General features: G+C 44.1%; 1 protein-coding gene across 1 annotated transcript in view; it reads right to left on the reverse strand.

Annotated features, from left to right (window-relative positions):
* RASGRP2 (RAS guanyl releasing protein 2) overlaps positions 1–27922 on the reverse strand; it is a 1719722-nt gene that overhangs the window by 696617 nt on the left and 995183 nt on the right. Inside the window, exon 10 of the mRNA XM_077457736.1 lies at positions 10293–10370. Coding sequence (XP_077313862.1) covers positions 10293–10370 — 78 coding nt within the window. The remainder of the gene's footprint in view (positions 1–10292; positions 10371–27922) is intronic.

Below are 27922 nucleotides of genomic sequence, written 5' to 3' on the forward strand. Positions count from 1 at the left end.
TTCACCAGCTCAGAGGTGGAGAACCGGGGAGTGAAGAGAGAATGTGGGGGGATCTGAGGAGGAAAGAGGAAGATAATTAACTTCCTTATGCCTCGTTCAGACCCCCCTACACTGTAACCATGTCCCCCTGTCATATTTATGTTGTTTACATATATATATATAATGTGTATATGTATATATATATATATATATATATAATGTGTGTGTATATACATGTATATATAATGTCTGTGTGTGTATACATGTATATATTATGTAGGGGGACGCTTTATTTTACTAACATTAATCGCACCGTGTGTCAGTGTATTGAGCTGTGATAATTTATCACTGCTTAATAAATTGACATCTCTGTGTATCGGTGAATTTCTAGTACTGTAATCTTGTAAAGTCTCACGAGATTCCAGTATTAGGGGCCTTCTCCAGTGTTAGAAGCGTTTGTAGATCGCTTCACTTCTCCAAGGGTGAAGCGATCTACTCCGCTTTATAAACTGGCACACAGGGGAGAAAGATTTCCTCTGTGAATGCCGGAGAATGAAGCAGTGAATAGATTTCACTACTTCATAAAAGGACACCATAACCTGTTATATAATGATAGCATGTGATATCCCCACTTTCAAGATATTATCTTGGAATGTTCGGTGACTAAATTTAAGAGGGCAATACTTTTTAGATACCTTAAATTACATTCTCCACATATGGTGCTTCTTCAGGAGTTACATCTTATGAGCAGTAAATGTTCAGCTTTAAAAAAGCCATGGATTCAGCAAGCCTTTCACTCTTCATATTCCACATATGCAAGAGGAGTAACGATATTAATTAGTAAATCTTTTCCATGTGATTTTCAGGGCAAATATGTAATAATAGTTTTTACAGTGTGGGGTACGCGGTATATAGAAGTAGGGGTGTATATTCCCCCTCCCTTTTCTTCGTCCACTCTATATTTAATTTTGGATAAAGCAATTTCTTATTATCCAGCTAAATTATTACTTATGGGTGATTTTAATGCCATTATGCCCCCTGACCTAGATAGACCTACTCCCCTGAAACAACATTCAACAGATCTATATTGACCCTACCGACATTAATTTTGACTCCCTGAATGCCGCAAAGCGCGAGCTACATCTTCATCTTACAGAAATTACTAGACTAGATGTACATCGGAATAACCAAAATTATTTTGAACAGGGAGACCGCAATGGCCGCCTTTTGGCAATGTTAGCACAGTCTGATCATCTTCCAACAGTGATTTCCAGTGTGGTGTCTGCTTCGGGTGCATCGTTTCTTCATTACCAGATATATTAGAGGCTTTTCATCAATATTATAGCTCCCTTTACACTTCTGTGTTCCCCTCTGATTTTCAGCCTAATGATTTGGCATCCTGGCTAGATCCATTGGCATTTGGCTGGCTTTCAGATGGAGAAAGAGAGTCTTTGGGGCCAATTACACCAGAGGAGGTACTGAAGGTGATTGGATCCTTTCCGTTGGGGAAGTCTCCAGGTCCAGATGGCCCCCTCATAGAATTTTATAGGACTCATGGGAAGCTATTAGCCCCCAGGCTAGCACACATTTATTCTCAATGTTGGACTGATGGCGCCCTTCCAACTTCCATGAGCCACGCCCATGTTACATTAATTCATAAAGCTAAAAAAGATCCTACCTTGTGTTCCTCCTATAGGCCAATTGCCTTACTTAATACGGATTTTAAAATTCTGACTAAACTACTTACTACCAGACTACAGACATTATTACCATCTGTTGTAGATATTGATCAAACTGGCATTATGGCCAACAGGTCTACTGATGTAAATTTGAGGCGTTTGTTTACTAATATACATGCAAAAACATCTGAAAGAGGGTACAAGGGTGGTGGCCTCCTTAGATATTGAAAAGGCCTTCGATACTATCGAATGGCCTTTCCTTTGGGAGGTCCTTAGGAGAATGGGGTTCCCCTTAATTTTTATTAAATGGATCCAGATACTTTATCAAAATCCCACCTTGGATATTAAGTTGGGAGGTGGTCTATCACGGTCCTTTTCCTTGTCTGAGGTACTCGACAGGGCTGCCCTTTTTCTCCAGCCCTTTTCACCATAGCGATGGAACTGCTGGCGGAGGCTCTCCATACATCCCTTCATATCAAGGGACTGCATGTTGGCTGGCTGGAGGAAAGGGTAACCCTGTATGTGGACAATGTACTCCTCTTTCTTAATTATGCAGGTCCATCACTTAGGGGGGCCTTAGAGATCCTTAATTCTTTCTCCTTGGTCACAGGTCTCAAAGTAAATTGGACAAAGTCCCTTTTATTTTATATAGATTTAGCTGCCCGTGCCACTGCCCACACTGATACTTCCCTAAGATGGGTGGAGCACTTTAAATATTGGGGGTGGTGATTTCCAGACAGGCTTCGGATTACATAACTTTAAATGTAACACCTGTGATTCAGGAGACTCAACAAAGGCTGAAGGCATGGGAGTCATTGCCTCTCTCATTGTTAGGACGCATAAATCTAATAAAAATGAATGTACTACCAAAATTTACATATATATTTCAACACTCTTCGCAGTGGATCCCTAAATCTTTTTTCGTACGGCTACATCGTATTCTTTCAGCATTTATATGGAGATCTAAGCCCCCTAGATATAGCTGGGCAACATTGGTATGCCTGGCCTCCCAGGGTGGCTTGGCATGTCCAGATTTTTATAAATATTATTTGGCCTCCCAGCTAGTAACTGTGGCTTGGTGGCTCAATCCAGATACCTCTAATTCTGACATTCAGGTAGAAGCAGTGGTGTTGGGATCCTTGGAGGCGTTAACATTTTTGATTTTTTGGGGGCCTTTGTGCTCCATATTTATTGACACCATCTATGTGTACTACGTTACGCGTATGGGGAGAGAGTCTTAAAGTTGAATGTTATCCTTTACAGGCATTTTTGTCTAATGCTCCTCTTTGGTTAAATGCTACTTTGGAGCATTTTTACACACTGCCCAATCCCTATGCTTGGACTAAATTGAATGTAAAAACAGTGACTCAGATTATTTCGGAGGAATCTTTGATCCCATTTTCTAAATTAATTTCTGATTTTAATATCCCCCAGTCATACTTTTTTCACTTTCTTCAACTTTCCCATGCCTTCAGTTGTCAATTTTCTGGCTCTTCTCCACGATTAGTTCAATCTGCCCTAGAGAAGCTTCTAGGATCAGAATGTACAAAGAATGCTGTCTCCAAATTGTACTTTCATTTAATAACTGTCTCTCTCCCAAATTTAGAGAAATTAAGACTTAAATGGTCTAGGAACATCCCTGAACTTGAAAATGATGACTGGGATGACATATGGGATTCGCCCTTCATTTCTCTTGTTTCCCTGAGAGACAGATTGATTCAATTTAAGATAGTTCACAGGGCATATTATACCCCCCGTCTATTACATAAAATCAATCCAGACTCTGCCCCTGGTTGTTGGCGATGTGGGGAGACCCCTGGAAACTTTACTCATATATTTTGGACTTGTACAGCCATAGTGGGGTATTGGGAAGAGATATTAGGTTTTATATTCCAAATAACATTTATTCCTTTACAATTATCAATGACAATATGTATTCTAGGTTTGATAGAGCCATTTATTCCCACGGCAGCAGGACGTACTTTGGTGGGGCTGCTTCTATTTTATGCTCGTAAAGCTATAGCTCTTAGCTGGAACCCCCCCCCATCACTGGCTATGTGGAAACAAGGTATTAACAACAACCTACCTTTATATAGGGAAACTTATATTAATAGAGGCTGTCTGCTAAACTATGAAAAGGTTTGGTCCAAATGGCTGATGGATCCTTCTACAGCCTCAGAAGCCTCTTAGAGGAATATGATCTTTTGGCCCATTCTCCGTTAGCTACTGGGTAAATATTAACGACTATTCAAATATTTTTGACTTGTATATGTACCATGGGACTGTTTTTTTTTTTTTTTATCAACCTAGTATAAATACCATGTAAGACCAATGTATGAATGTAGGGTTTCTTTTTTGTGTTTTTTTTTTTTTTTTGTAATTGTTCTCTATGTTTTATGTATTTTTTTTTAGATTTAATTTTTATTGGGTTAAGAGAAGATAGGTTTTCACAAAACAGCGCCAACTGGGCATACCCTGGCGAAGTGCATAAAGTAATTCGTAGTGCAATAAGCAAATAAACAATGTCAATTAAAATGTCATACCGGGACGATTACTACTGAGGAAAAAAAAAGAGGAAGGAAAAAAAAAAAAAGGTGGCAGAGAGCAGACAACAAATGTCCAGGTCTGTGGGATGAGCGAATGAGAGACGTATCTACCCCACAGGCGAGCTTCTAGGGTCAGACATCCATTGTTGCCAGAGTTGGTAAAACAGGTGTGTGGATTGGGTGGCTTTTGCAAATGCATGCTCCATTTGGAAGTGGTGGTTCAGTATCTGAATTACCTCCTTTAAAAGAGGGGCCTGGGTTGACTTCCATTTTCTCACGATTGCCAGGCGGGCAGCGATTAATATATGTGTTACCAAAGTTTGTTCCTGCTTGGGCCAGGAGGGAATGGACAAGCCTAGGAGTAAGTCCAGAGGAGATAATGAAAAAGACACAATAGATAGTGCGTGAATTAAGCGTTCTACTTTCCCCCAGAATTTCCTGATGGTAGGACAGTCCCACCAGATATGGGTCAATGATCCTATATCGTCACAGCCCCTCCAACACTTAGGGGAGGAGGTTGGGTAGATTCTTGCCAGCTTTTGTGGGGTGAGATACCATCTATGAAAAAGCTTCTGAAGCAATTCCCAGTGTGTTAAGCAGTGAGAATGTCGCAGGGGAAGTGAGAGGGCCTTTAGCCATAGAGATTCTGGAAGTGTCCGGTTTTCATGCGATGACCAGTATTGGATATTTGACTTTAGAAGATCTGGAGGTGGTACAGTGAGCAGCTTGTAAACGAGGGAGATGCCCTTTGCTTTAGGGCTCTTGTTTCTGTAGAACGTCAGCAGGGGAGTAGCTAGGGAATTTGAGGTTGACCATTTTGATTTAGAGAGAAGGGATTTTATCCAGAGATAAAGAAAAAAGGTCTTAGGGGATATTCCGAATTGTTTTTGGAGGTAGGAAAAGGGGTGGAGGCCGGATGGAGAGACGAGCATCACAAGGTTTGAGATCCCGGCCTTTATCCACTGTTGTACTGGTAGGTCAGGGGCTAAAAGAGTTAGGGATGCAATGGGGAATGATGATAAGCTGTCGGTTGATAGGGAGGATTCCTTTTGCGATAGAGCAGACCATATTTTTAATGAGGAGTTAATAGTGCCCAGAAAGTGGTGTTTAGGCTTTGGGCTGAGCCAAGTTGCTGCAAGGGCCAATTGTAGATCTGCTTGAAATGCTTCTGTTTTGATTTGTTTCCAAGTGGGCTGTGAGTGGTCAGACCACCATGTTTTAAGTTGATCCAGGATTGTTGCTTGGTAGTATGCGTGAATGTTCGGGGCGCCTAGTCTGCCCTGTCGAACTGGGGCGAGGAGCGAAGCTTTTTTAAGCCTTGGGCGCTGTTGTTGCCAGATAAAGTTGTTGACGATCCCTTGGAGTGTATTTATTTGGCTTTGTAGCAGAGGTAATGGAATAGTACGAAACAGATATGATATGTGAGGCAAAAGATACATTTTAGATTGGGCGATCCTTCCAGCCCATGAGGCAGGAACATGACCCAATTCTTTCGATAATCGTGTGAGCCTGCCCGCAAAGGTCCATTAGATTAGCTCTGAGTAAGACTTTGCTGGGGAATTGAATTCCTAGATAGGGTAGAAAGGCATTTGGCGTCCAGGCAAAGGGGAAATTGGCAGAGATGAATTGTTTTGTGGGGTGGTCTAGGTCTAGGCTGAGCATAAGCGATTTACTGTGATTTATTTTGTTTAGGGATATTTTGCTCAATTAATCTAAGACCGCTTGGACTGCAGGGAGGGAGATGGTAGGGTTTGTTAGTGCGACAATAACGTCATCAGCATAAAGGCCGATTTTATGCTCGGTTTTTCCGACTGTGATGCCTGAGATTAATGGGTCAGTTCTAATAGCTTGGGCCAGTGGTTCCATGACCATGGCAAATATAAGGGGCGAGAGGGGGCAGCCTTGTCTAGTGCCATTGGTGATGTTAAATGACGCAGAAACTACCTCAGAGGTCCACACCCGTGCAGTTGGCTGAGCGTATAGGCCCAGTATAGCCGAGAGAAAGGTGCCCGAGATTCCGAACTTTCTGAGAATGGCCTCCATGTAGGGCCAGTAGACCCTGTCGAACGCCTTCTCCGCGTCCAAAGAGAGGAAGAGAGAAGGCGCTCGACAGTGCTCCACCCATTGTATTAGATCAATAAATCGCCTAGTGCCGTCGGCGGCCTGTCTGCCCGGCACAAAGCCGACCTGATCTTGGTGTATAATTGATGGGAGAATTGTGGCGAGGCGTTGCGCAAGGAGTTTGGCATACATTTTAGTGTCGGTATTGAGGAGGGAAATTGGTCTATAGTTGGCGGGGGAATCTGTGGGCTTTCCAGGTTTAGGGATAGTGACCACTAGGGCTTCTAGGGATTCCATAGGGACATTGCCGGTGCTCGCGAATTGATTATAAACGTTGCAAAGATGAGGCCCTAGGAGATCGGGAAATCGCTTATAATATTTATTGGGAAGTCCATCAGGACCTGGGGCCTTGTGGAGGGGGAGCTGTTTAATGAGCGTCTGGACTTCCAAGGGCGAGAAGGGTCCGCAAGTTCGGCGAGTTGATCTGGGGATACGGATGGCAGGGAAAGAGAAGAAAGAAATTGTTCGATGTGTGCTTGTCATAAAATTTTCTAAATTCATTGGCGATGTCTAATGGGTTGGTTATGCGTTTGCCCTGGGGATCAGTGAGGAAGGATATTTTTTTGTTGGAGAGCTGTCGTCTGAATTGTTTTGCCATATAGGCACCGGGCTTGTTGGCAGAGGTATAGGAGCGGAGCTTAAGTCTGCTGATGTAATATTCAAAGTTCTTCCTGAGATGATTGCTGAGTTGGAGTCTAAGTGCCTTCAATTTTGAGTATAGGGTTTCAGAGGGGGATGTTTTGTTTAGTGCCTCTAGATCCCTAATTTGAGTCAAGAGGGTCTGCGTGGTAAGGGAATGAGCTTTTGGCCTCGGCACCTAACTTAATAAACAGACCTCACAGGCAGGCTTCATGAGCGTTCCAGACAGTGGCATAGTCAGGTACAGATCCCACATTGTATTGAAACAAGTTCTCAATCTCGGATATAATTTGGAACTCTGACCTAGGATTGTTGAGAAGGGAGGTATTCAGTCTCCAGATCGTATGTCTGGGTGATTGCGATAGGGGGGCTAGTTTGATCGTAATCACTGCATGGTCCGACCATGAAATTGTTCCAATCGTGGCAGCAGTAATAGATTGTAAAAGGTACTTATCTGTGACAAAGAGATCTATCCGAGAATAAGAAAGGTGGGGGGGGGGGGCGAAAAAAAGGTGTAGTCTCTTTCCACATCATGAAGGCATCTCCACGCGTCATACAGGTCTTCCCGTTTGAGCATGGCAGATAATGCAGAGGTTCTATGGGATGTAGTACTAGGTCTGGGTCGACAATGTAATTGAAATCCCCACAGATCATCACAGGGGAAGATCGATAAGGTTCCAATTTGGCCAACAGGGCAGTGTAGAACTGCTTACGAGCGGTGTTGGGGGCATAGAGGTTGACTATGGTCAGAGGACGGTTGTCAATTGTAGTGGAAAGAATTAAGAATCTACCGTCTGGGTCAATTTCAGAATGATGAAGTGTGAAGTCGACTCTGTGGCTTACAGCAATCATGACTCATGGCCTTTTTAAGGGGGGGGCGCTGGCAAAAAAAATATGAGGGTATTTTTTGTGACTACATAGGGGTTGCTTAAGGCTCGAGAAGTGGGTCTCTTGTATACAGAGAACATCCGCTCGTTGGGTTAGGGCCTCCTTCCAGAGTAGGTTGAGCTTAAAGCCCTTTAACATTCATGGAGGTAAAAGTAAGTGTCATGTTGCAGGTAAAAAAGGCCGGGGTAACGTGTGAAAATGGAAAGAGACTACTGCCTGGGTATGAAAGCAAAGAGTGTCAAAAACAGAAAATTGTAACAGTTGTCCCAGGTAGTAGAGAACAGATACTAGTACAATGCGTATTATGCAATATAGACAGGTATGACAAAAAACGAAATAGGAGTTGTACACAACTATGCAATGAAATCAATCGTTAAGTGGAGATCAAACAGAGTAACGGAGAAACTGCAATAGCAGTAACAGAAATACAAACACTAAACCAGTATGCTTAGCACACTTTAACTTGGGGGGTAGAGAGAGAAAAATGTGGTAGATATAGGCCTTATCCAGACCAGATTCAGGTAGCTAAGGGGACTTGAGGGAGCCGTGATCAGCGTCTTGCATGATTGTTGGAAGACAGGTGTGCTGAGCTAGGAGGGGAACGGGGGGAGTTATGGTGTCCCGGATCTCCTGGCGAACTGGGGAGGAAGCCCCAGTTGGTTCGTTTTTTATAGCCATCTTTTGGAGTAAGAATTGGCACCAGCTGTTGCTGATGTGAGACCAGTAGCTTGGTAGGGAAGCCCCATCTATAAGGAATTTTCTTTTGTTGGAGGATAGAGGTGATGGGACCAAACGCTCTTCGCATTTCCATCGTGGCTGGAGATAAATCAGTGAAGAGCTTCAAATTGGCGTAAGGTGCTGGGAGAGATTTGAATGCCCTGGTGGAAGTCAGAACTTGCTCTTTAACATGGAAAAAATTAATCCGGGCCAGAACGTCTCTAGGGACATCATCCGGAAGGTGTGAGGGTTTGGCGATTCTGTGAGCTCTGTCTATGAGTGTTTCTCGTATTTCAATGCGGGGGAGCAGAGAGGTAATACGTTTATGCAGGTAAGGGGTCAAGTCATTGGGTTTGATGGATTCTGGGATACCCTTAAATTTTATGTTGTTTCACCTAGAGCGGTCTTCTAAATCCCCGAGCTTCAGTTTGATGTTGTGGATATCTGCAGAATGGCGATCTTGTGCGTCAAGGAGCTCATTGTGTGCCTTAGAGTAGTCTTGTAAGTTTTCCTCTAATACATCTGTTCTTTCCTCCAGACAGTCAATTCTATCATGTATATGGGACATGGAGTGCTGTGTAAATCTTGCTGGAGTGTCAGCAGCATTGATTTCAACATTGCTTCAGTGACAGTATTGTCAGAGGCAGGGATAGTTGCCAGAGAAGGGCCTTGCTGAGTACTGTGTGTGCCTGCCACTACCGCTGACCAGAGCTGCTTTTTGGCTTGAGGCTGTTTGTCAGGGGAGTTAACAGGGGAGGTAGCCAGCCTCTTACCTCTGTCTGCATGTTGCCCCGTGTCTGCATCCTCTGGGGGAGGGATGGTGTCCATGCTGTGCCTTTCAATGAGGTTTGGGTCATCAGCGGTGCTGTGTGGCGGTGGGGAGGAGGCTTCTGACGCGGACGCTGAGCCAGGGAGCCTCGTGCTATGAGGAGCGGCGCCATCTTGAGGGGCCTGCATGGCTGCGGCCGGTGAGTAAAAATCGATGAGATGGAGCGGGACTAGCGGGTTAGTTTGCTGCCTCGTCATGCCCTGTAGTGTGCCCGAGCCTTCCCCGCTCCGTAGGTGGTGAGAGCGGGGTGGGAAGTCGCGGTAGGTTGCGGGAATCTGGTCGTGGATGCGGAGCTCAGGCTTCAGGCATCCATTCCGGTCCGCTGCAGGCCACGCCCCCCAATGCATTTTTTTTTGTTGTGTGTCCTGTATTTTTGGAAAAGCAATAAAAATGTATGTTTAAACATTTTTTTTATGTAAAATGAGGATATGGATAAGCAGAAGTTCCGCTTTTGAGTGGAACTCTGCTTTAAGTTGTCATACGGTTGTCAAACGGGATTCTAATTGAAACGAGAAGCACTTTTTTTAACACACACTTCACAAATATGGTACACTATAGTCACCATCAAGAAACCCAGCCTAAGAAATGCCATGCAGCCATCACTGGAGAACATGAATGTAAACAGAAATTGGCTGTTAGAAGACTACGGGAGAATAGCAGCACAGTCACAAGTCACAACACATAAAAAGTGGAGCACACGCTAGCAAACTAAATGTCATTCAGTCAGAGTTTACAGATGTAACCTTAAATATGGAGGTGGGATTAGTGAAATTTCCTTTATCAAATAGTAGTAAATCAATCACTAAATAAGATGCAATACCAGGTATTAATTATAGTTTAATGGCATTTGGCATATATCATATGTCAAGCATGTACCCAAGACTGTGCTCTTACCGGTGACCTTGTTCTTGGTTCTCTTTGCAGAGAAAGTTGGTATATCTCATCCTCTGAGCGATATTGGTCTAGAGATACCTAAAGCACAGAAATGATACAAAAAAAATAAATAAATAAATAATATGTATTGGTAAGCTTATTCAAACGTGCTTCTAATGAATTAATTGATGATCATTCGTGAATTTCACTTATGTCCAATCACGAATTCTTTTTTTTGTCAAAATGTGATTGTGTTTTATGTTTCAGTTGGTGCTAATGAGCATTTGCCAAAGGAATATAACAAACAGTAGGCTTGATTCATACCTCCCCCCCCCCCTTGTTAACCACTTGCTTACTGGGCACTTAAACCCCCCTCCTGCTCAGACTAATTTTCAGCTTTCAGCGCTGATGCACTTTGAATGACAATTGCGCGGTCATACAACACTGTACCCAAATGACATTTTTATCATTTTTTTCCCACAAATAGAGCTTTCTTTTGGCGGTATTTAATTACAGCTGGGAGTTTTATTTTTTGCTAAACAAACAAAAAAAGATGCAAAAATATAATAATCATGTTTAATAGTTTGTTATAAAATTTTGCAAACAGGTCATTTTTCTCCTTCATTGAAATGCGCTGATGAGGCGGCACTGGTGGGCACTGATGACACTGATGGGCACGGATAGATGACCATGATGGGCACGGATATGTGGCATATGAGGTGCAGCACTGTTGTTGAGGCAGATTGTGGGCACTGATAGGTGGCACTGTGGGCACTGATGGGTGGCACTGTGGGCACTAATGGGTGGCACTATGGGCACTAAGGGGTGGTACTGATGGGTGGCACTTTTACTTTATTTAGGTGGCACTGACAGGGGGCAGGTGGGCACTAATGACTTGGCCGTGATCGGGACTGAAGTCCCTCTCACGGCCGCCGGTGATCGGCTTTTTTTTTTCTCCTCGCGCTGTCAGCGCGAGGAGGAAAAATAGCCGATTACCGGCTGTTGTGATCACATGATCAGCTGTCATTGGCTGACAGCTGATCACGTGGTAAGGGGTCGGGATCATAGTTCGTGGGAACTGCATGGACGTCGTGATTTTTAAACAACAAGCCCAAGAGTTAAGAAATACGTTTCTTGATAAGGGATATGATCCCATATCTGTGCAAGAACATTATGAGGAGGTCCTTCGGACAGACCATACTTTATTGTTTGACCGCCCCCCTAGAGAACGTGACAACTCACATAAATGGTCTATTCTGACTTCATACTCTATTCAACATAGAGATATACAAACTATTTTAAATAGACATTGGGGAGTGTTAAAGACAGACAAAACCTTATGCTCTCTGTTACCAGAACGGGCAAGAGTTACTTTTTTGTGGTGTCCCGTCACTTCAAAGTAAAATAGCTCCAAATATAATAAACCCTCCTGTTCGCCCGGTATTTTTCCAGGATTTAAAGGGTTATTACCCATGCAAAAAATGCACAGTGTGTTGTCATAACATAAATGGTAGGTCTAAAACACTTCAGTTTGGTTCAACAGTTACTAACCGAGTATATCCGATAAAGGGGTTCCATACGTGTGCCTCTAGATATGTTGTTTACCTAATAACATGTCCTTGTGGGAAACAATATGTCGGTCGGACCACTCGCACGTTCTCTATTAGAGTGGGTGAACATGTCTCTAAAATTAAAAGTGGAGATGTTAAGCATACAGTCCCGAGACATTATAGGGAGTGCCACGACCGCAACCCTATTGGCACTGGTTTCCTAGTAATTGACAGTTATGTCCCACCATGGAGGGGTGGAGCTCTGACCAGAGGTGTTTCCCAGCTCGAAACATATTGGATATATGAGCTCCAATCCTATCAGCCGTGGGGTATTAACGTGGAATGGGACATTAATGCGTTTTTAAATAAAGCATAAATTTTCACACTATTTTTAACCAGAAGTTCTGTTTATCTTTTGATAATATGGTATCGATGTCTGTTTCTTTTTTAGTTAATTTTTAATTTTTAATTTTTTTTCTCTCTCTCTCATTCCTGTTTTTATAGTTTTCATATTTTTGATTTTAAGTTATTAGTCGAATTACCAATTCAAATTTTGATTGTATTTATGTGATATTTATTTATCATATGGGTTAATTTTATTGTTGGAATGGTGTGTATTCATTTATTATTATATTTATATGTACACTATGGGGGTCAGCCCTCCAAGAATTACTATAGTCAATTATTAGAATGCATTATAAAAACATTTTTTTAATTTTCATTTTTGTGGTCACTCACATTATGAGCGGTTTTTATTAGTTAATTCATGTTGATTGCCTGTTTTTATTTTATTTAATGATGTGCAAAGCTTTTTGAACTGATTGTGTTTCCGTAGTGCTTTTGTGGACCAGAAGCACTGATCAGAACGAGGCTTGGATAGCAAGCCATGGGTGCCATTTTGCTGACCAGAAGTACTGATCAGAACGAGGCTTGGATAGCCAGCCATGGGTGCCATTTTGCTGACCAGAAGTACTGATCACAATGAGGCTTGGATAGCAAGCCATGGGTGCCATTTTGCTGACCAGAAGTACTGATCACAATGAGGCTTGGATAGCAAGCCATGGGTGCCATTTTTCTGACCAGAAGTACTGATCACAATGAGGCTTGGATAGCAAGCCATGGGTGCCATTTTGATGATACCGGGAACAGTTTTACCTGGACCTAGCTGATAGGGGAGCTGACCTTCTAATGTGAGTACCCCATAGTCTATATAAACGCGGTGGCCGCAGTGTGCTAACATCCCCAGATGATGCCTGTTTAGGAGAAACGCGTCGGGAAGGGCTCGTTGATGCCACTGCGTTGCCAGATTTTATTTCCGTGCTTGTATTTGCCTGTAATATGTGAGTACCCATTTACACTTTTAATGGTAATAAAAGTTTTAAACGGTATTTTACTATGAGGCTGTATTTTCTTTTTGGCCTATAACATACGTGGAAGAATCTCTGTCCTCAGTCACCCCAAAAGGTGGATAGCCATTTTATCTATTTTTGGGTCATCTCTCTGTCTACTCTGGTACCCCTGAGAAGTTAGAAGTTTTGCCAGCTGTTTTTTCGTGTGGATTTACATCAATAAACTCGTGTGACTCACTAGGTATATACCTAACTGGGTCCATTACATCTGGTAAGCCTCCTCTCAAGTGGTGGTGGATTTCTGCAAAGTATTCACTGAAGTCACTATAACTTCTCAAGATACTGCACTTTGTCACCATATTGTTTCACTTATGGACTTTTAACACGTTCACCTTGGTGGATATACGTATATCAATTTTTTATTTTATTTTTATTTTTTTGTTTTTGGATATAGTGTTGTCTAAAACATAGAATCATTAATAGTGTTCATTTATGCAGAGTTTTTTTCACTATTAAAGTTGATTATATTATTTACACTGGTAAAAGATTATATAGATATTGTCATAATCTAAGCGCTGCACCTTTTTTATTATTTCACCATTTTGTTTGTTGCAGTAAGTCTGCGGTGCTGGCAGCTACTATTTATTTGTTGTTTGTGGATAGCGTGGTTTTTTCTCACTTTATATACACAAGGGGTCAGGATCAACCCCTTGCTCGGATCCGTGATCAGGCGAGTCTCATAGACTCGCTGATCACAGAGCTCGCGGCACGCGCCCCTCTATTGACGTTGTCCTGGCAAAGGAGGTCCACGCTGTAGCTGTCATTCGGCTATAGCGCAGATCTCAAGCGGTTAAACTACGTTTCTGGTGGTAAGACAAATCTGACACACTTTTAAAGTTATCTATTAAGAAAATTACATTTAGAGGTGCATGGCTTGCTGAAATCGCAGATGGCTGTTTAATCTGTATGCTCTGCACAGCACCCGGCTCCACAGCGTGACAAACAGGATACAAACAACCAGAATATCCCTCTCAGTGGGTCACACTATGACCAGTCACAATGCTGAAAAGTAGGAAGCAGCTAAGCATGCCTCAGAAGCTGACAAACTTCTTCTCACCAGCCGGAGCAGGTCGCGGACAAGATGGCAAAGTCAACACACACAAGCATGCAGCAGCTCAGAACTCTCCTCATGCTGGCGGTGGCAGACCACAACACCCGGGCTTGCCCTAACACGCAAACCTTGAAAACTCTCCACCTTGCTCACCTACCTCTGCCTCTCCAGTAAAATCCAAGCCCAGGAGAGAGGGTGATATCCCAGGGCAAAGCCCCAGTATACCCTTCACCTTACCTCCTCCTGACATCCAACACCCCTCAGTCATAGATAGGGATGAGCCGAACAATCCCCAGTTTGGTTTGCAGCAGAGCATACAAACGAACCGAAAATGTGCGTGAACATTCGAACACCGTTAAAGTCAATGGAACCGGAACGTGAAGCATAAACAAGCACATTTTAAAAGGCTAATATGCAAGTTATTGTCCTAAAAAGTGTTTGGGGACCCGTGTCCTGCCCCAGGGGACATGTATCAATGCAGGAAAAAGTTATTCTGGAGCAGTGATTTTACTAATGCTTAAAGTGAAAAAATAAAAGTGAAATATTCAGTTAAATATCACACCTGGGGGATGACTATAGTATGCCTATAAAGTGGCACATGTTTCCCATGTTTAGAACAGTCCCTGCACAAAATGACATTTCTAAAGGAATAAAAGTCATTTAAAACTGCTTGCGGCTGTAATGTAATGTCGGGTCCCAGCAATATGGATGAAAAATATTGAGAAAAGGCATGGGTACCCCCACTCAAAAAAAAAAAAAAAAAAAAAAAAAAAAGAGTGGGGACCCCAGGCCCTATATACTCTGAACAGCAATATACAGGCGGTCCAAACCGGCCAGGGACTGTAGGTTTGTTCTTAAGTTAAATCTACAGGTACATTTTGTAAGTGTAGCTCCAGCCAAAAAATCTATTTTTAAGCTTTTTGGATAACATATCACCCCTGTAACATTTGTTTATCTGTCTGTGCCCCTGTACAGAGGATTTCACCTCACTTTCTGTCCCACCAAAAAATTACCAATAAACAGATAAGATGCTATAAAATACTGGCTACTTCAAAACATCCACTGTTATAGTGAACAGCAGCGCTGATATAACAATCAATTCTCTTATTTATAAGCGGATACCTGCTGCCACTCATCTACAAAGTCCAAATTGTCTGTAAATATACTACATACAACACACTCAATAAATGGATCAATCATGAAACATCACTATGACTGTGCATGAAAATAGTCCATCTTTCAAAAAAACTTCTATATCTTAGGTTCTTTGTGCTGAACATTCTTCACCACCACCACTTTTTCAAAAACACCTTCACACGTGCATTCCACACAAAGGAGGTTTGTGACGAGTGGGGGCCCCCTTTTGATAATATTCTTACCAGAATACACTGGTGAGGTCAGTGTATCACACACACCTGGTGCCTTATTCTCCACCTAAGTTATTGCTACCTGCACTGGAGCCCTAGAGTTTCACCAAGATGGTCTGGGATGTGGGTCATATGGAAGAACCATCAGTAGAGAAGTTTTTCTGTCTGCCCCTGTTCAGAAGATTTCACCTCACTTTCTGTCCCAATGACAATTGGATTTTGAAAATTTGGGGTTATTAGGGAAACAAGGATTGGTGATAAAGCATCAGTGCGGACACCTTTTTTCCCATATTAACTCTCACAGGAGAGAATTTCCCTTCCATGGGGTAGATTTCCTCTCAATTCCTGTTGTCTCCCTCCGTTTGTAAGTCAGATGTTTGAAAGTAGGGGACCACCTGTATATACTATACGGCCTGCCCTATATACTCTGCAGAAAATTGGGCCTTAGGTGTTGGTGGTACCAGAACACTGTAAGCCCTCACAGTTACTCTTGGTGTTCACAGGAAAAGGCCCTGCTGTGAAATATTAGATCAAAAATTGTAATTACACGCCCATGTTAAACGGGGCATATAAATTGGGTCTTAGCCCGTCGGAATGTTTCCTATCGGAGCGTTTTGTCGGATATTCTGACTGTGTGTGGTCTGCATCGGACTGTTTCCATCAGAATATCCGACGGACCAACTTTTCCAACTTGACGGAAAATTTTTCCGCCAAAATGCTCCGATCGGACATACTCCGATCATGTGTAGCCTACTCCGACGGATAGGGTGCCACGCATGCTCACAATCCAATTCGGACACGATATAGCACATTCGTCACGCTGCAATGTTAAAAATTCTTTCATGAAGCGCATTCTCTTGTTCTTTACAATTTTGCAAGAAGGAACTTCTTTTGATGCTCATAGTCACACACACTTCTCCCGAACGTATTTCCTGACTCTTTTTTACTAATTTCAGCAATACAATTTTTGAATTCGTCACATCTACACAATTTTATTTTTTGTTTATTGTTTTTTGGTTGAATTTTGTGTTTGTTTTTTTTCAGAAACCTCTCCTTTTTTGACATTTTGCTCATCTTTCCATTTTTTATGGTGTGTTTTGTGTGTAAACTTACCACAACAACATTATTATATTTTTTCTATTTTCTTAATCTACAGGAGGTTGTTTAGTGTTGGTGCCCCTTGTTGTTCATTTCACTTTGTATTTTTGAAATGTACCTGCCTGTTCACAAATAAACGGTCCTTTTGGAAGGAAAACACATACGCAAGTATTTCTTCAAACAAAAAAAACCTTTATTTAGGTCTCAAACAACTAAAAAGAGGAAGGCAGCGCTGGAGAAACCTGTTACTTTGGCGCAGCCTTTGGCCCCCAGGGCAGACATGAACTAATTAGAAAAAGAAAAATTGGTGGCCTGAGGAGTACATATCTCAGGGAGAGAAGTCTGGTCCATAAGTCCTAGAGATCAGGAAAAGCCAATGCCATCTATGTCCCCAGGATGTGGTTCTTCAAGAGGCTGCATCTTCTTTCAGACCAGACTGAACCCAGGCCATCACTCTCTCATCTTCCTTAGGCACTTCCCACCAGGCATCCTTCGAGGCTGTGGCTGGGCTCCTGTAGTTGTGGTAGGAGGAGGAGAAGGAGGGCGTTGGTCGACCTCCTGGCTGCCACTTGCCACAGCCTCACTCCGGCTGAGGTCTTCCTGTGTATGAAAATGGGACAGTTTTATTTTTTTGCTCATCAATCACACCATTTTTAGCTCATGACTTTTGCAAATTGAATGTTACCAAATAGAACAGACTATCATTCCGAGCCCAGCATTTTTAATTCTTGTCCCAATCATTTTTGGTCACTACTGTCTATTGATATGTAAACCACTTTGTTAAATCGCAACTTACTGATGAATAAGAACATGTAGTTAACATCATTAAATGTACCACAAGAAATATGTTCAACAATGTAATACCTGTCTCAAGCTGGGCCCCACCACATGTTGCTGCCTGGAAGGCCCAGGTTGGACGTTGGAAGCCTCAGCTGGGGGTGAAGGAAGCCTTGAAGGAAGACTGGAGAGTGGTGGCCTGGGTACCCCTGGTCTACCAGAAAATGCAGCCTCTGGAAGTAAACCATCCTGGGATAATAAATGGCATCTGGATCTCCTGATCTCAAGGACTCCAGGTGCTTCTTTCTCTCCCTGAGATATACACTCTTCATTACACCAATTTTTCTCTTCACATAGGCCATGTCTGCCGTGGGGACCATGATCCGCACCAAAGAAAGAAGTTTCTCCAGCGCTGCATTCCTTTCTTCTGTCGTGATAAAACTGGTTGTTGATCTGCCACAGGCAGGGCATCTCCCTGTACAGTTCCAGGAACAGACTCATAAAATTGGGGTTTTTGAATGGATCCATCTTCTCTGCAAGACACAACACAAGACAAGCCCTAAAATACTAATAATGCCATGATAAAACCTCCTAATCTTGTCCCAACATCGGCCTAGATAGAAGCAGTCTAGTCTAGTGATGTACCAAGTTCAAAATTTTACCTTCGTTTGCACGATCGTCGCGTCAGCTCCTCACTCTGTTCACAGACGACACACGCGTGTTGCGTTTTATATACAGTGCGCATGCGTGAAACTCCGCCCGCCCCTGACGTTCTTTCTAGACTATTCCCCGCCCCTTCCCTTTCGGCACATTGGGGAGAGCACATGGCGGAGAGAACTCAGGTGCGCAATCAGAGTTCCACTAACGAGGAGGAGGGTGAGGAAAGCGCGGAGCCTGAAACGTCCCGATCCAGGAAGAGAAGACTTAAGGCCTAAAATATGTATTTTGGAGAGATGTTGGAGATGGCGGACATATTGAACAGGACCGACTATTATGGGAAGTATGGACCTTACCCAAACCCAAATATCAGAAAGGCCAAGATCATGACTAAAGTTGTGAAGAGTCTTCAGAAGAATTTTGGGGTACGCTGATCAAAGGATCAACTGCGAAAACGCTGGTCAGACCTGAAACTGAGGGAGCACGATCAGTACAGAAGGATCAAGCGTGTTCTTCAAAAAAGTAAGTAGTTGTCCTGTGTTCATATGATTATTCTTGCTTGCATACTGCTCCATGTGCTTTGATTTCATGTTGTGCATTTTAAAATGGCCACTTTCAAGTTCGTGGTTTCATTCGTTCATAAGAAACATAGTTCTGCAGGTAAGTATTCCAGCTTAACAAAGTGTCCACAATAATGTTCTCACCTTGGAACTCGGCCAAAAAATTGGGTTTGCATTGTTGGTGAAAAAGGCACAACAAGAAAAAAACATACATTTACCTAGGAGACACCTAAAACCAAGCCAAGCAGTAAATGTAAACAAATATAAAATGCCGCTCAGACATTGTCTGGCATATCAATGGCCCCCCTACCCACAAAGTAGTCCATGTATTGGGTTCTAACCTCACGGGCACTTTAGGGGGGCAAGCCAGGACGAGCAGCTTCAAGGCCCGTGAGGTTATCATTTTCCAGCAAGTCTGCTTCTTGGACAACTGAGACCGCATAGTTTGCAGAATGTCTTTTTAGGAAATTGTGAAGAACACAGCAGGCCAGCACAATGTGATTTAGTTTGTATTCCGCCATGTGGATAGGCGTTAAAAAAAGGCGGAACCGGCTGGCCAGTATTCCAAAGGTGTTCTCCACCACTCTTCGGGCTCTGGACAGGCGGAAATTAAAAATCCTCTGGTCAGGGGTGAGGGTCCTCATCGGGAAAGACCACATCAGATGGTTCGCCAGGGCAAATGCCTCATCCGCGATGAAGATGAACGGGAGTCCTTCCTGATACTCCTCTGGGGGTGGCAAGCCCAGACTGCCACTCTGGAGACGCCAGTAGAACTCCGTCCGTGAGAACACTCCACCATCCGACATCCGTCCATTTTGCCCCACGTCCACATACAAAAAGTCATAGGTCGCAGACACCACCGCCAACATCACGATACTATGAAACCCCTTGTAGTTAAAATAGTACGACCCCGAGTTGGGTGGTGGGATGATGCGGACGTGCTTCCCATCAATTGCACCTCCACAATTGGGAAAGTCCCAACAGCTGGCAAAGTGGGAGGCCACAGTCTGCCATTCCTTTGGCGTTGAAGGACACTGTGGAGTGAAACAAGACCAAAAATTAGTAATTTTACAAATCAACATTGCAAGCAGATTAGACACAAACATTTTTGGCTAAGATTAATATAACATTTTGGGAACTGAGTATTTAAAGCCTAAAGTATAAGGTCCCCTTATCAGAGTCATCACCCCCCCCCATCCCCCCCATCTGATGGTCCCTTGCTAAAAAATGAGGGGGGGATGTTTTGGACAGGTAACCCTCTCCACTTGATTGAGAGCTGAATGCCTAAATAATGTGTGATACTTTGGGAAGCCCCTCCTTACTTACACTATTGGCAGCCCACCGGACAGGTAATAAGTGTCATAATACCAAAAAGAAAACAAAATGGAAGCACATTTTGATATTTTGCTATTACATATCAAGATAATAATAGGGGAAAAAAATTTAAAAATGATAGCATTTGAAAGTATTGAGGCAGGCCCTTGCACTACATGCTTAGGTGAATTCATCCATAAATGTGACCATCAAAAAGGTAGATATAGTGTGTATTGGGTTTGGTAAAGTCAGCAGATAGAGGATTGCTATCAGCTGAGCTAACAGTTGTGGGGAGGGGGGTTCCTAATGATTTTGGCACAACCCCCCAAAAAAAAATGTCACTCTGCATGAATTGAAGCACACACATTTGTAAACATTTTAGGGGGTGTTTAGGGGAAAGCAATACTATGGAGCTGACAAAAGACATTGGTAAGTGACTAGACTATAGTTTTATGGGCCAAGAAGAGCATGGTGGGGAAGTTAGTGAGGCAAATATGCTTGAGGACAAAGGGGCAGAGTATATGAATTAGAGCATATTGCAATGATGGTAATTAGGGAATGAGGAAAGAAATGCAAGACATTAGCAATCATGAAATGCATAGAATGTGATGTTAAAGGATAAAACTTACCTTCATATAGTCCTTCTGCAGGACCTGAATGATGGCAGAACAGGTCTCTGGAATAATGATCCCCAGGGCCTAGGGGGAGATACCTGTAGAGAACTTGAGGTCCTGAAGGCTTCTCCCAGTCGCCAAGTAGCGCAACGTGGTGATGAGCCTCTGCTCCGGAGTGATGGCTTGCCGCATGCAGGTATCCTGCCTGCTGATATAAGGGGTCAGCAAAGCCAGCAGACGGTGAAAAACGGGGTCCGTCTTCCGGAGATAATTCCTGAAATCATCAGGATTATTCTCGCGGATCTCACGGAGCAAAGGCATGCGCGAGAACTGGTCACGCTGGCACAACCAATTCTTGGTCCACAAATGCCTCCCCTCCCTGTTCATGGACCGGGCTTGTGTCAAAGTTAGAACCCCAACACGAAGCCCCTGCAAAGCACAAACTACGAGTACGTAGACGAAACATGGTTTGAAAATGGTCGGCTGGTCAGAACGGACAACAGAAAGCACCGATAAACAGCAATGCCTGAAAGAACGAACTGAATAGCAGAAGCAAGCAGACAATAAGCAATGCAAATCAAAGCGTACTATACCAAGATATAGTCCACAATGAGAAACAAATGCTTAATGACTACACGCACTGATGTGTATGCGTGTGTATGCAACATCACTTCCGGACCTCGCCTGGAATTAATCGGTCGGAATAACTCAGACGGATTTGGTTGTCGGATTCTCCGACCATGTGTACAAGGGCTTAGACAGTGGTGGTGGTGCCACAGCACTGTAACCTCTCACAGATTCTGTTGAGCGCAGGAACAAGCTCTGCTGTGAAATATTACAGAAAATACTGTAATTATATGCCCCTGTTAAACAGGGGCAGAAAAATTGGGCCTTAGGCGGTGGTGGTGGTGGTGGCACAACACTGTAAAGCAGCCTTTCTCAACCTTTTTAACCCAGGGGAACCCTTAAAATAATGTTCAGGTATCGGAGGAACCCGTGATAAACCCATTCATTGGGGGTCAGTGAGAACAATGCCCTTTACATTGGTGGTCATTGGGAAGAATGCCCTGTTTACACTGGTGTTTAGAATGGCCCCCTTACAGAGAGCTATAAAGATCATTGGTGTCATACCACTGACACTGGCTTCTCCAAGTGACATTGGCTCAGAACTATCTAGGCACCATCAAACAGGAGGTAAATTAGCCACAGCTCAGGGAACTCCTAGCCACCTCTGGAGGAACCCTAGGGTTCCACAGAACCCTGGTTGGGAATGGCTGCTGTAAAGCCTCACAGATACCCTTGCTGAGCGCAGGAACAGGCCCTGCTGTGAAATATTAGAGCAAATATTGTAATTACATGCCCCTGTTAAACAGGGGCAGATAAATTGGACCATAGGCACTGATGGTGGTGCCACAACACTGTAACCCCTCACAGATATTCTAGTTGAGCACAGGAATGAGCCCTGCTGTTAAATATTTGATCAAAAATTGTAATTACACGCCCCTGTTAAACAAGGCCAGACAAATTGGGTCTTAGGCAGTGGTGGTGGTGCCACAACACTGTAACCCCTCACAGATTCTGTTGTTGAGCTCAGGAACGAGCCCTGCTGTGAAATATTAAAGCAAATATTGTACTTACATGCCCCTGTTAAACAGGGGCAGAAAAATTGGGCCTTAGGCACTGGTGGTGCCACAACTCTGCAACCCCTCACAGATACTCTAGTTGAGCGCAAGAACGAGCCCTACTGCAAAATATTACAGCAAAAATAATCATTATAAACCCCTGTTAAACAGGGGCAGACAAATTGGGCCTTAGGCACTGGCGGTGGTTTCCTGAAACAAAAATGTTCTTAGAAGCTATCAACATGAACATGGAATAGGTTAGTCACTCAGCATAGGAAGTCTTCAAGGGATCTCACATTCATAGAAAATTAATTGGTTACACCAGCATCAGGTGCTTGGTAGCTGGTAATCCAAGACTGATTAATTTTTATGAAGGTGAGGCAATCAACTGAGTCTGTGTACAGGTGCACCCTATGATCGGTTACAAAGCCTCCAGCAGCACTGAATGTGCGTTCAGAAAGAGCACTGGATGCAGGACAGGCCAGTAGCTCAATTGCATATTGTGCAAGCTCTGGCCAGTGACCCAGTAACCCAGAGGATTTTCAGTGGGAAAGGTTTCCAAGTCTGATCTTGCCCCTAGGTATTCCTGCACCATGTAAATTAAAACGCTGGCCGATGGTTGCTGGAACGGATCAGACCTTGGGGCTGTGGACTAAAGAATTGTCTGAATGCATTGGTCAGATGGCCACCTTCTCCACCGCTCCTTCTGTGACTTACCGAAGCCTCAGCAACACGTTGTCCAGGAGGACCAGGAAATTGTAACCTCCCAGTCTCTGGAAACACATTGCACAAACCTTTCTGCAAGGTCTCCTGAAGATGTTTCATCGTCTGCTCCTTCTGCGAAGGCTGGATAAGTTCCACAACCTTACCCTTGTAACGTGGATCAAGAAGGGTTGCCAGCCAGTAATGATCCTTCTCCTTGATACCACAAATCCGAGGATCCTTTTGCATGCTTTGTAGGATCGGGGAGGCCATGCAGCGAAGGTTTGCTGAGGCATTCAATCAGGAGTCCTTTGGGTCACTAAGGAGGACATAATCCACAGCCACCTCCTCCCAGTCACATACAAGTCCATGGGATTCTGGGGACTGAAAATGATCCCTTGAAGACTGCTGTTGACTCCACCTCCATGCTGACCCAATCCTCATCCTCCTCCTCCTCTTCCTGTGTGATCGGTGGGCCCGCAGGAATACTGTCTGGATAAAAGCATCTTGAGAGGTAAGGAAGTCCTCCTCTTCCTCCCTCTGTTCTGCCTCAAGTGCCCTGTCCATTATTCCATGAAGTATGTGTTCTAACAGGAAGACAAGAGGGACAGTATAACTGATGCATGCACTCACTGCTCACCATCATCGTGACCTCCTCAAATGGTGAGAGGACAGTGCATGCATCTTTTAAGTACTGTTGCCAATGGACTGCATGGGAGGTCGACAAATATCTGGTCAAGCATGTGGTACCCAAGCGGCTGCTGTTTTGGCCATGCTTGATACACTTCAGAAATAAGTTACAAACAGCAACGGTGCGATCTGCTGCACATGTATAAAAAAAGGCCCATGCCAAAGCACTTTCCAAAATACGCAGGGAGTCAGCAGCATCCTGCACATGTAAATATTTTATGCAATGCAGATCACTGAATCACCTGCCTGCTCAATCTAAATGAAATTACACTCTCTCTGTCAACACCAGCAACACACTACACAGGGCTGACATGCAGGCAGCCTTATATAGTGTGGGGCGTGGACCCCAGAGCCATAATTGGCCAAAGGCACCATGCCTTTGGCCAATTATGGCTCTTTGCTGATGGCGCATTGATTGGCCAAAGCATGCGGGTCATAGTGCATGCTTGGCCAATCATCAGACAGCAATGCACTGTGGTGTCACAGTGCATTATGGGGCGTCGCACTCAAATTTAGCATGAACTCCCCATAATGGTAGTATTTCGACGAACCCGAACATAAAGCTCATCCCTAGTCATAGATAACTTCCCTGCCTCAGACCAGCCAATTTCTGAGCAGACGATGAAGAACATGCTGATTTCCCTTTAACAGACATTGTACTCAGACCTCTCAGCTGCAGTGTTCTCCCTGGCTAACCTGGTACAACACCAGGACCAGGGTCTTCACCATGTTGAAAACAAAATGTCCGATCTCTTCACTGCCCATAATAACATAGTGGATGCATGCACAGAGCATGAAGATGAAATGCAGGCAATCAACCTTAAACTAGCAGATCTCGAAAACCGCTCTGGCAGGAATATTAAATTCCACAACATACCCGAATCGGTACAACAACCTGAGCTGATACGATTCCTACAATCTCAAATCAAGCGCTAGTACCTGACTTGACTGACAGGGACCTGAAAATTGATAGAGGCCATTGGCTACCAAAACCACCTCACCACCAAGCAGAGAAAGCAAGAGCTGTATTAGCGTGCATACAACGCAAAAGAAAAAGTGATGTTTGCCGTCAAGCGAGGCCTAAACCTCCCTGACCCTTTCACTGTAATTGCACTATATACAGATCTCTCTAAGGCAACAATGGAGACTTGTCAGCAACTAGGGATGAGCCGAACACCCCCCTGTTCGGTTCGCACCAGAACCTGCAAACAGACCAAAACTTCGTGTGAACTTTAGAACCCTATTAAAGTCTATGGGACTCGAACGTTCACAATCTAAAGTGCTAATTTTAAAGGGTAATATGCAGGTTACTGTCCTAAAAAGTGTTTGGGGACCTGGGTCCTGCCCCAGGGGACATGGATCAATGCAAAAGAAGTTTTAAAAACTGCCGCTTTTCAGGAGCAGTGATTTTAAAAATGATTAAAGTGAAACAAGAAAAGTGTAATATTCCTTTAAATTTCGTAGCTGGGGGGTATCTAGAGTATGCCTGTGAAGGGGCGCATGTTTCTGGGGCTTAAAACTGTCCCTGCACAAAGTGTCATTTGTGCAGGAAAAAAAGTCTTTTAAAATCACTTGCGGCTAAATTGTCGGCTCCCCGTAATACAGAGAACACTCACCGACAATTCATTCATTCATTGATAAAAAAAAAAAAGCGTGGGGGTTCCCCTAAATTCAATTACCAGGCCCTTCAGGTCTGACATGGATATTAAGGGGAACCCCGTGTCAAATTAAAAAAAAAATTGACGTGGGGGTCCCCCTAAAATTCCATATCAGACCTTTTATCCGAGCACGCAACCTGGCAGGCCGCAGGAAAAGAGGGGGGGACGAGAGAGCGGCCCCCCTCCCTCCTGAACCGTACCAGGCCACATATTCTCAACATTGGGAGGATGCTTTGGGGGTCTGTGACCCCTCAAAGCACCTTGTCCCCATGTTGATGAGGACAAGGCCTCATCCTCACAACCCTGGCCGTTGGTTGTGAGGGTCTGCGGGCGGGGGGCTTATCAGAATCTGGAAGCCCCCTTTAACAAGGGGACCCCCAGATCCCGCCCCCCCCCCCTGTTTGAAATGGTAAGGGGGTACAAAAGTACCCCTACCATTTCACAAAGAAAGTGTCAAAATAGTTAAATAAGACAAACACACTTTTGAAAAATTCCTTTATTAAAAATGAAAAAAATAAAAAAAGATTCCAGCGGTGCTAATCCACTCTTGCTATCCAGCGACGAATCTCTGGGGTCCAGCGATGGATGATCATATCCAGCAGGTTTCCGTTACATCAGAGGGGGCGGGGTCACCCATACGTCACTGGGGAACCCCTGGCTCCCTTCACCAGCGTCAGAGGGGGCGGGGTCAGGTGACAGGTGGCCCCGCCCTCCTAATATAAGAAACGTCAGCGCTGGGCTCTCTGCAGTGTCTCCGGAGTGGAGACAGAAGAAGGATGTATGGATAGCGCTGGACTGAGAGATCCCCCGTCGCTGGATATGATCATCCATCGCTGGACCCCGGAGATTCGTCGCTGGATAGCAAGAGTGGATTAGCACCGCTGGAATCTTTTTTTTATTTTTCATTTTTAATAAAGGAATTTTTCAAATGTGTGTTTGTCTTATTTAACCATTTTGACACTTTCTTTGTGAAATGGTAGGGGTACTTTTGTACCCCCTTACCATTTCAAACAGGGGGGGGCGGGATCTGGGGGTCCCCTTGTTAAAGGGGGCTTCCAGATTCTGATAAGCCCCCCGCCCGCAGACCCTCAAACCAACGGCCAGGGTTGTGAGGATGAGGCCCTTGTCCTCATCAACATGGGGACAAGGTGCTTTGAGGGGTCACAGACCCCCAAAGCATCCTCCCAATGTTGAGGGTATGTGGCCTGGTACGGTTCAGGAGGGAGGGGGGAGGCGCTCTCTCGTCCCCCCCTCTTTTCCTGCGGCCTGCCAGGTTGCGTGCTCTGATAAAGGGTCTGATATGGATTTTTAGGGGGACCCCCACGTCAATTTTTTTTTAAATTTGATGCAGGGTTCCCCTTAATATCCATACCAGACCTGAAGGGCCTGGTAATTGAATTTAGGGGAACCCCCACGCTTTTTTTTTTTTTTTTTTAATGAATGAATGAATGAATGAATGAATGAATGAATTGTCGGCTAATACAGAGAACACTCATTGAGTGTTCTCTGTATTATGGAGACCCGACAATTTAGCCGCAAGTGATTTTAAAAGACTTTTTTTCCTGCACAAATGACACTTTGTGCAGGGACAGTTCTAAGCACCAGAAACATGCACCCCTTCACAGGCATACTATAGATACCCCCCAGCTACGAAATTTAAAGGAATATTACACTTTTATTGTTTCACTTTAATCATTATTAAAATCACTGCTCCTGAAAAAAACGGCAGTTTTTAAAACTTTTTTTTGCATTGATCCATGTCCCCTGGGGCAGGACCCTGGTCCCCAAACACTTTTTAGGACAGTAACCTGCATATTACCCTTTAAAATTAGCACTTTAGATTTCTCCCATAGACTTGTATAGGGTGTTCCGGCTTTTCGAATTTGCTGCGAACAGCCCAAATTGTTCACTGTTCGCTGAACAGGCAATGTTCGAGTCGAACATGAGTTTGACTCGAACTCGAAGCTCATCCCTATCAGCAACTAACCACGGTCACAAAAGCACTCCAAAACCACCATATACCATACAAATGGGGGTTTCCCACCAAGCTGATGATCACATTTCAGGGTAAAATCCATGGTGTGGGCACACTCCAGTCTGGCCTCCAGCGACTTAAGCTCTGGTGCATAATCCCTGAGGAAAGTCCAAGACCACCTCCTTTCTCCTCCTTCCCAAATGGAAGCTGACTGGTCCATTCAAGATGCCTGATTTCTCCCGTCCATGCACTTGACCCCAATTTTTGTTACATAGCCGGGTTGTAGCGGATCATTGCCTCTCCCAAGCTTTACTTTCAAGCCACTGGCTCCAAATTCCTGGATGCTACTGGAGGAAATTCCCCCGTTTGGAAATTTTCAGCAGTAATTTTGCCCATTGAACCCGTATTGTTGGGGGGCGTGGCTTGATGGTGGAGCGAGCGGCCACATAGAAACAACGATCCGGCTCTCAACACCCATCATACTCTTTTCCGAGTCCATTCTCCTCGCCGAAGGTGCCAAATCCTTCCCCACAGCAGTGGGAACCCATCAGGCTGGCTGACATGGTGAAGTATGGGCCACTCTGGCCCAATCCGCGACGAAACAAGT

This window comes from Lithobates pipiens, unplaced genomic scaffold (genome assembly GCF_037356315.1).
Source record: "Lithobates pipiens isolate NorthernLeopardFrog02 unplaced genomic scaffold, aLitPip1_a1.2 Scaffold_10, whole genome shotgun sequence".
NCBI lineage: Eukaryota > Metazoa > Chordata > Amphibia > Anura > Ranidae > Lithobates > Lithobates pipiens.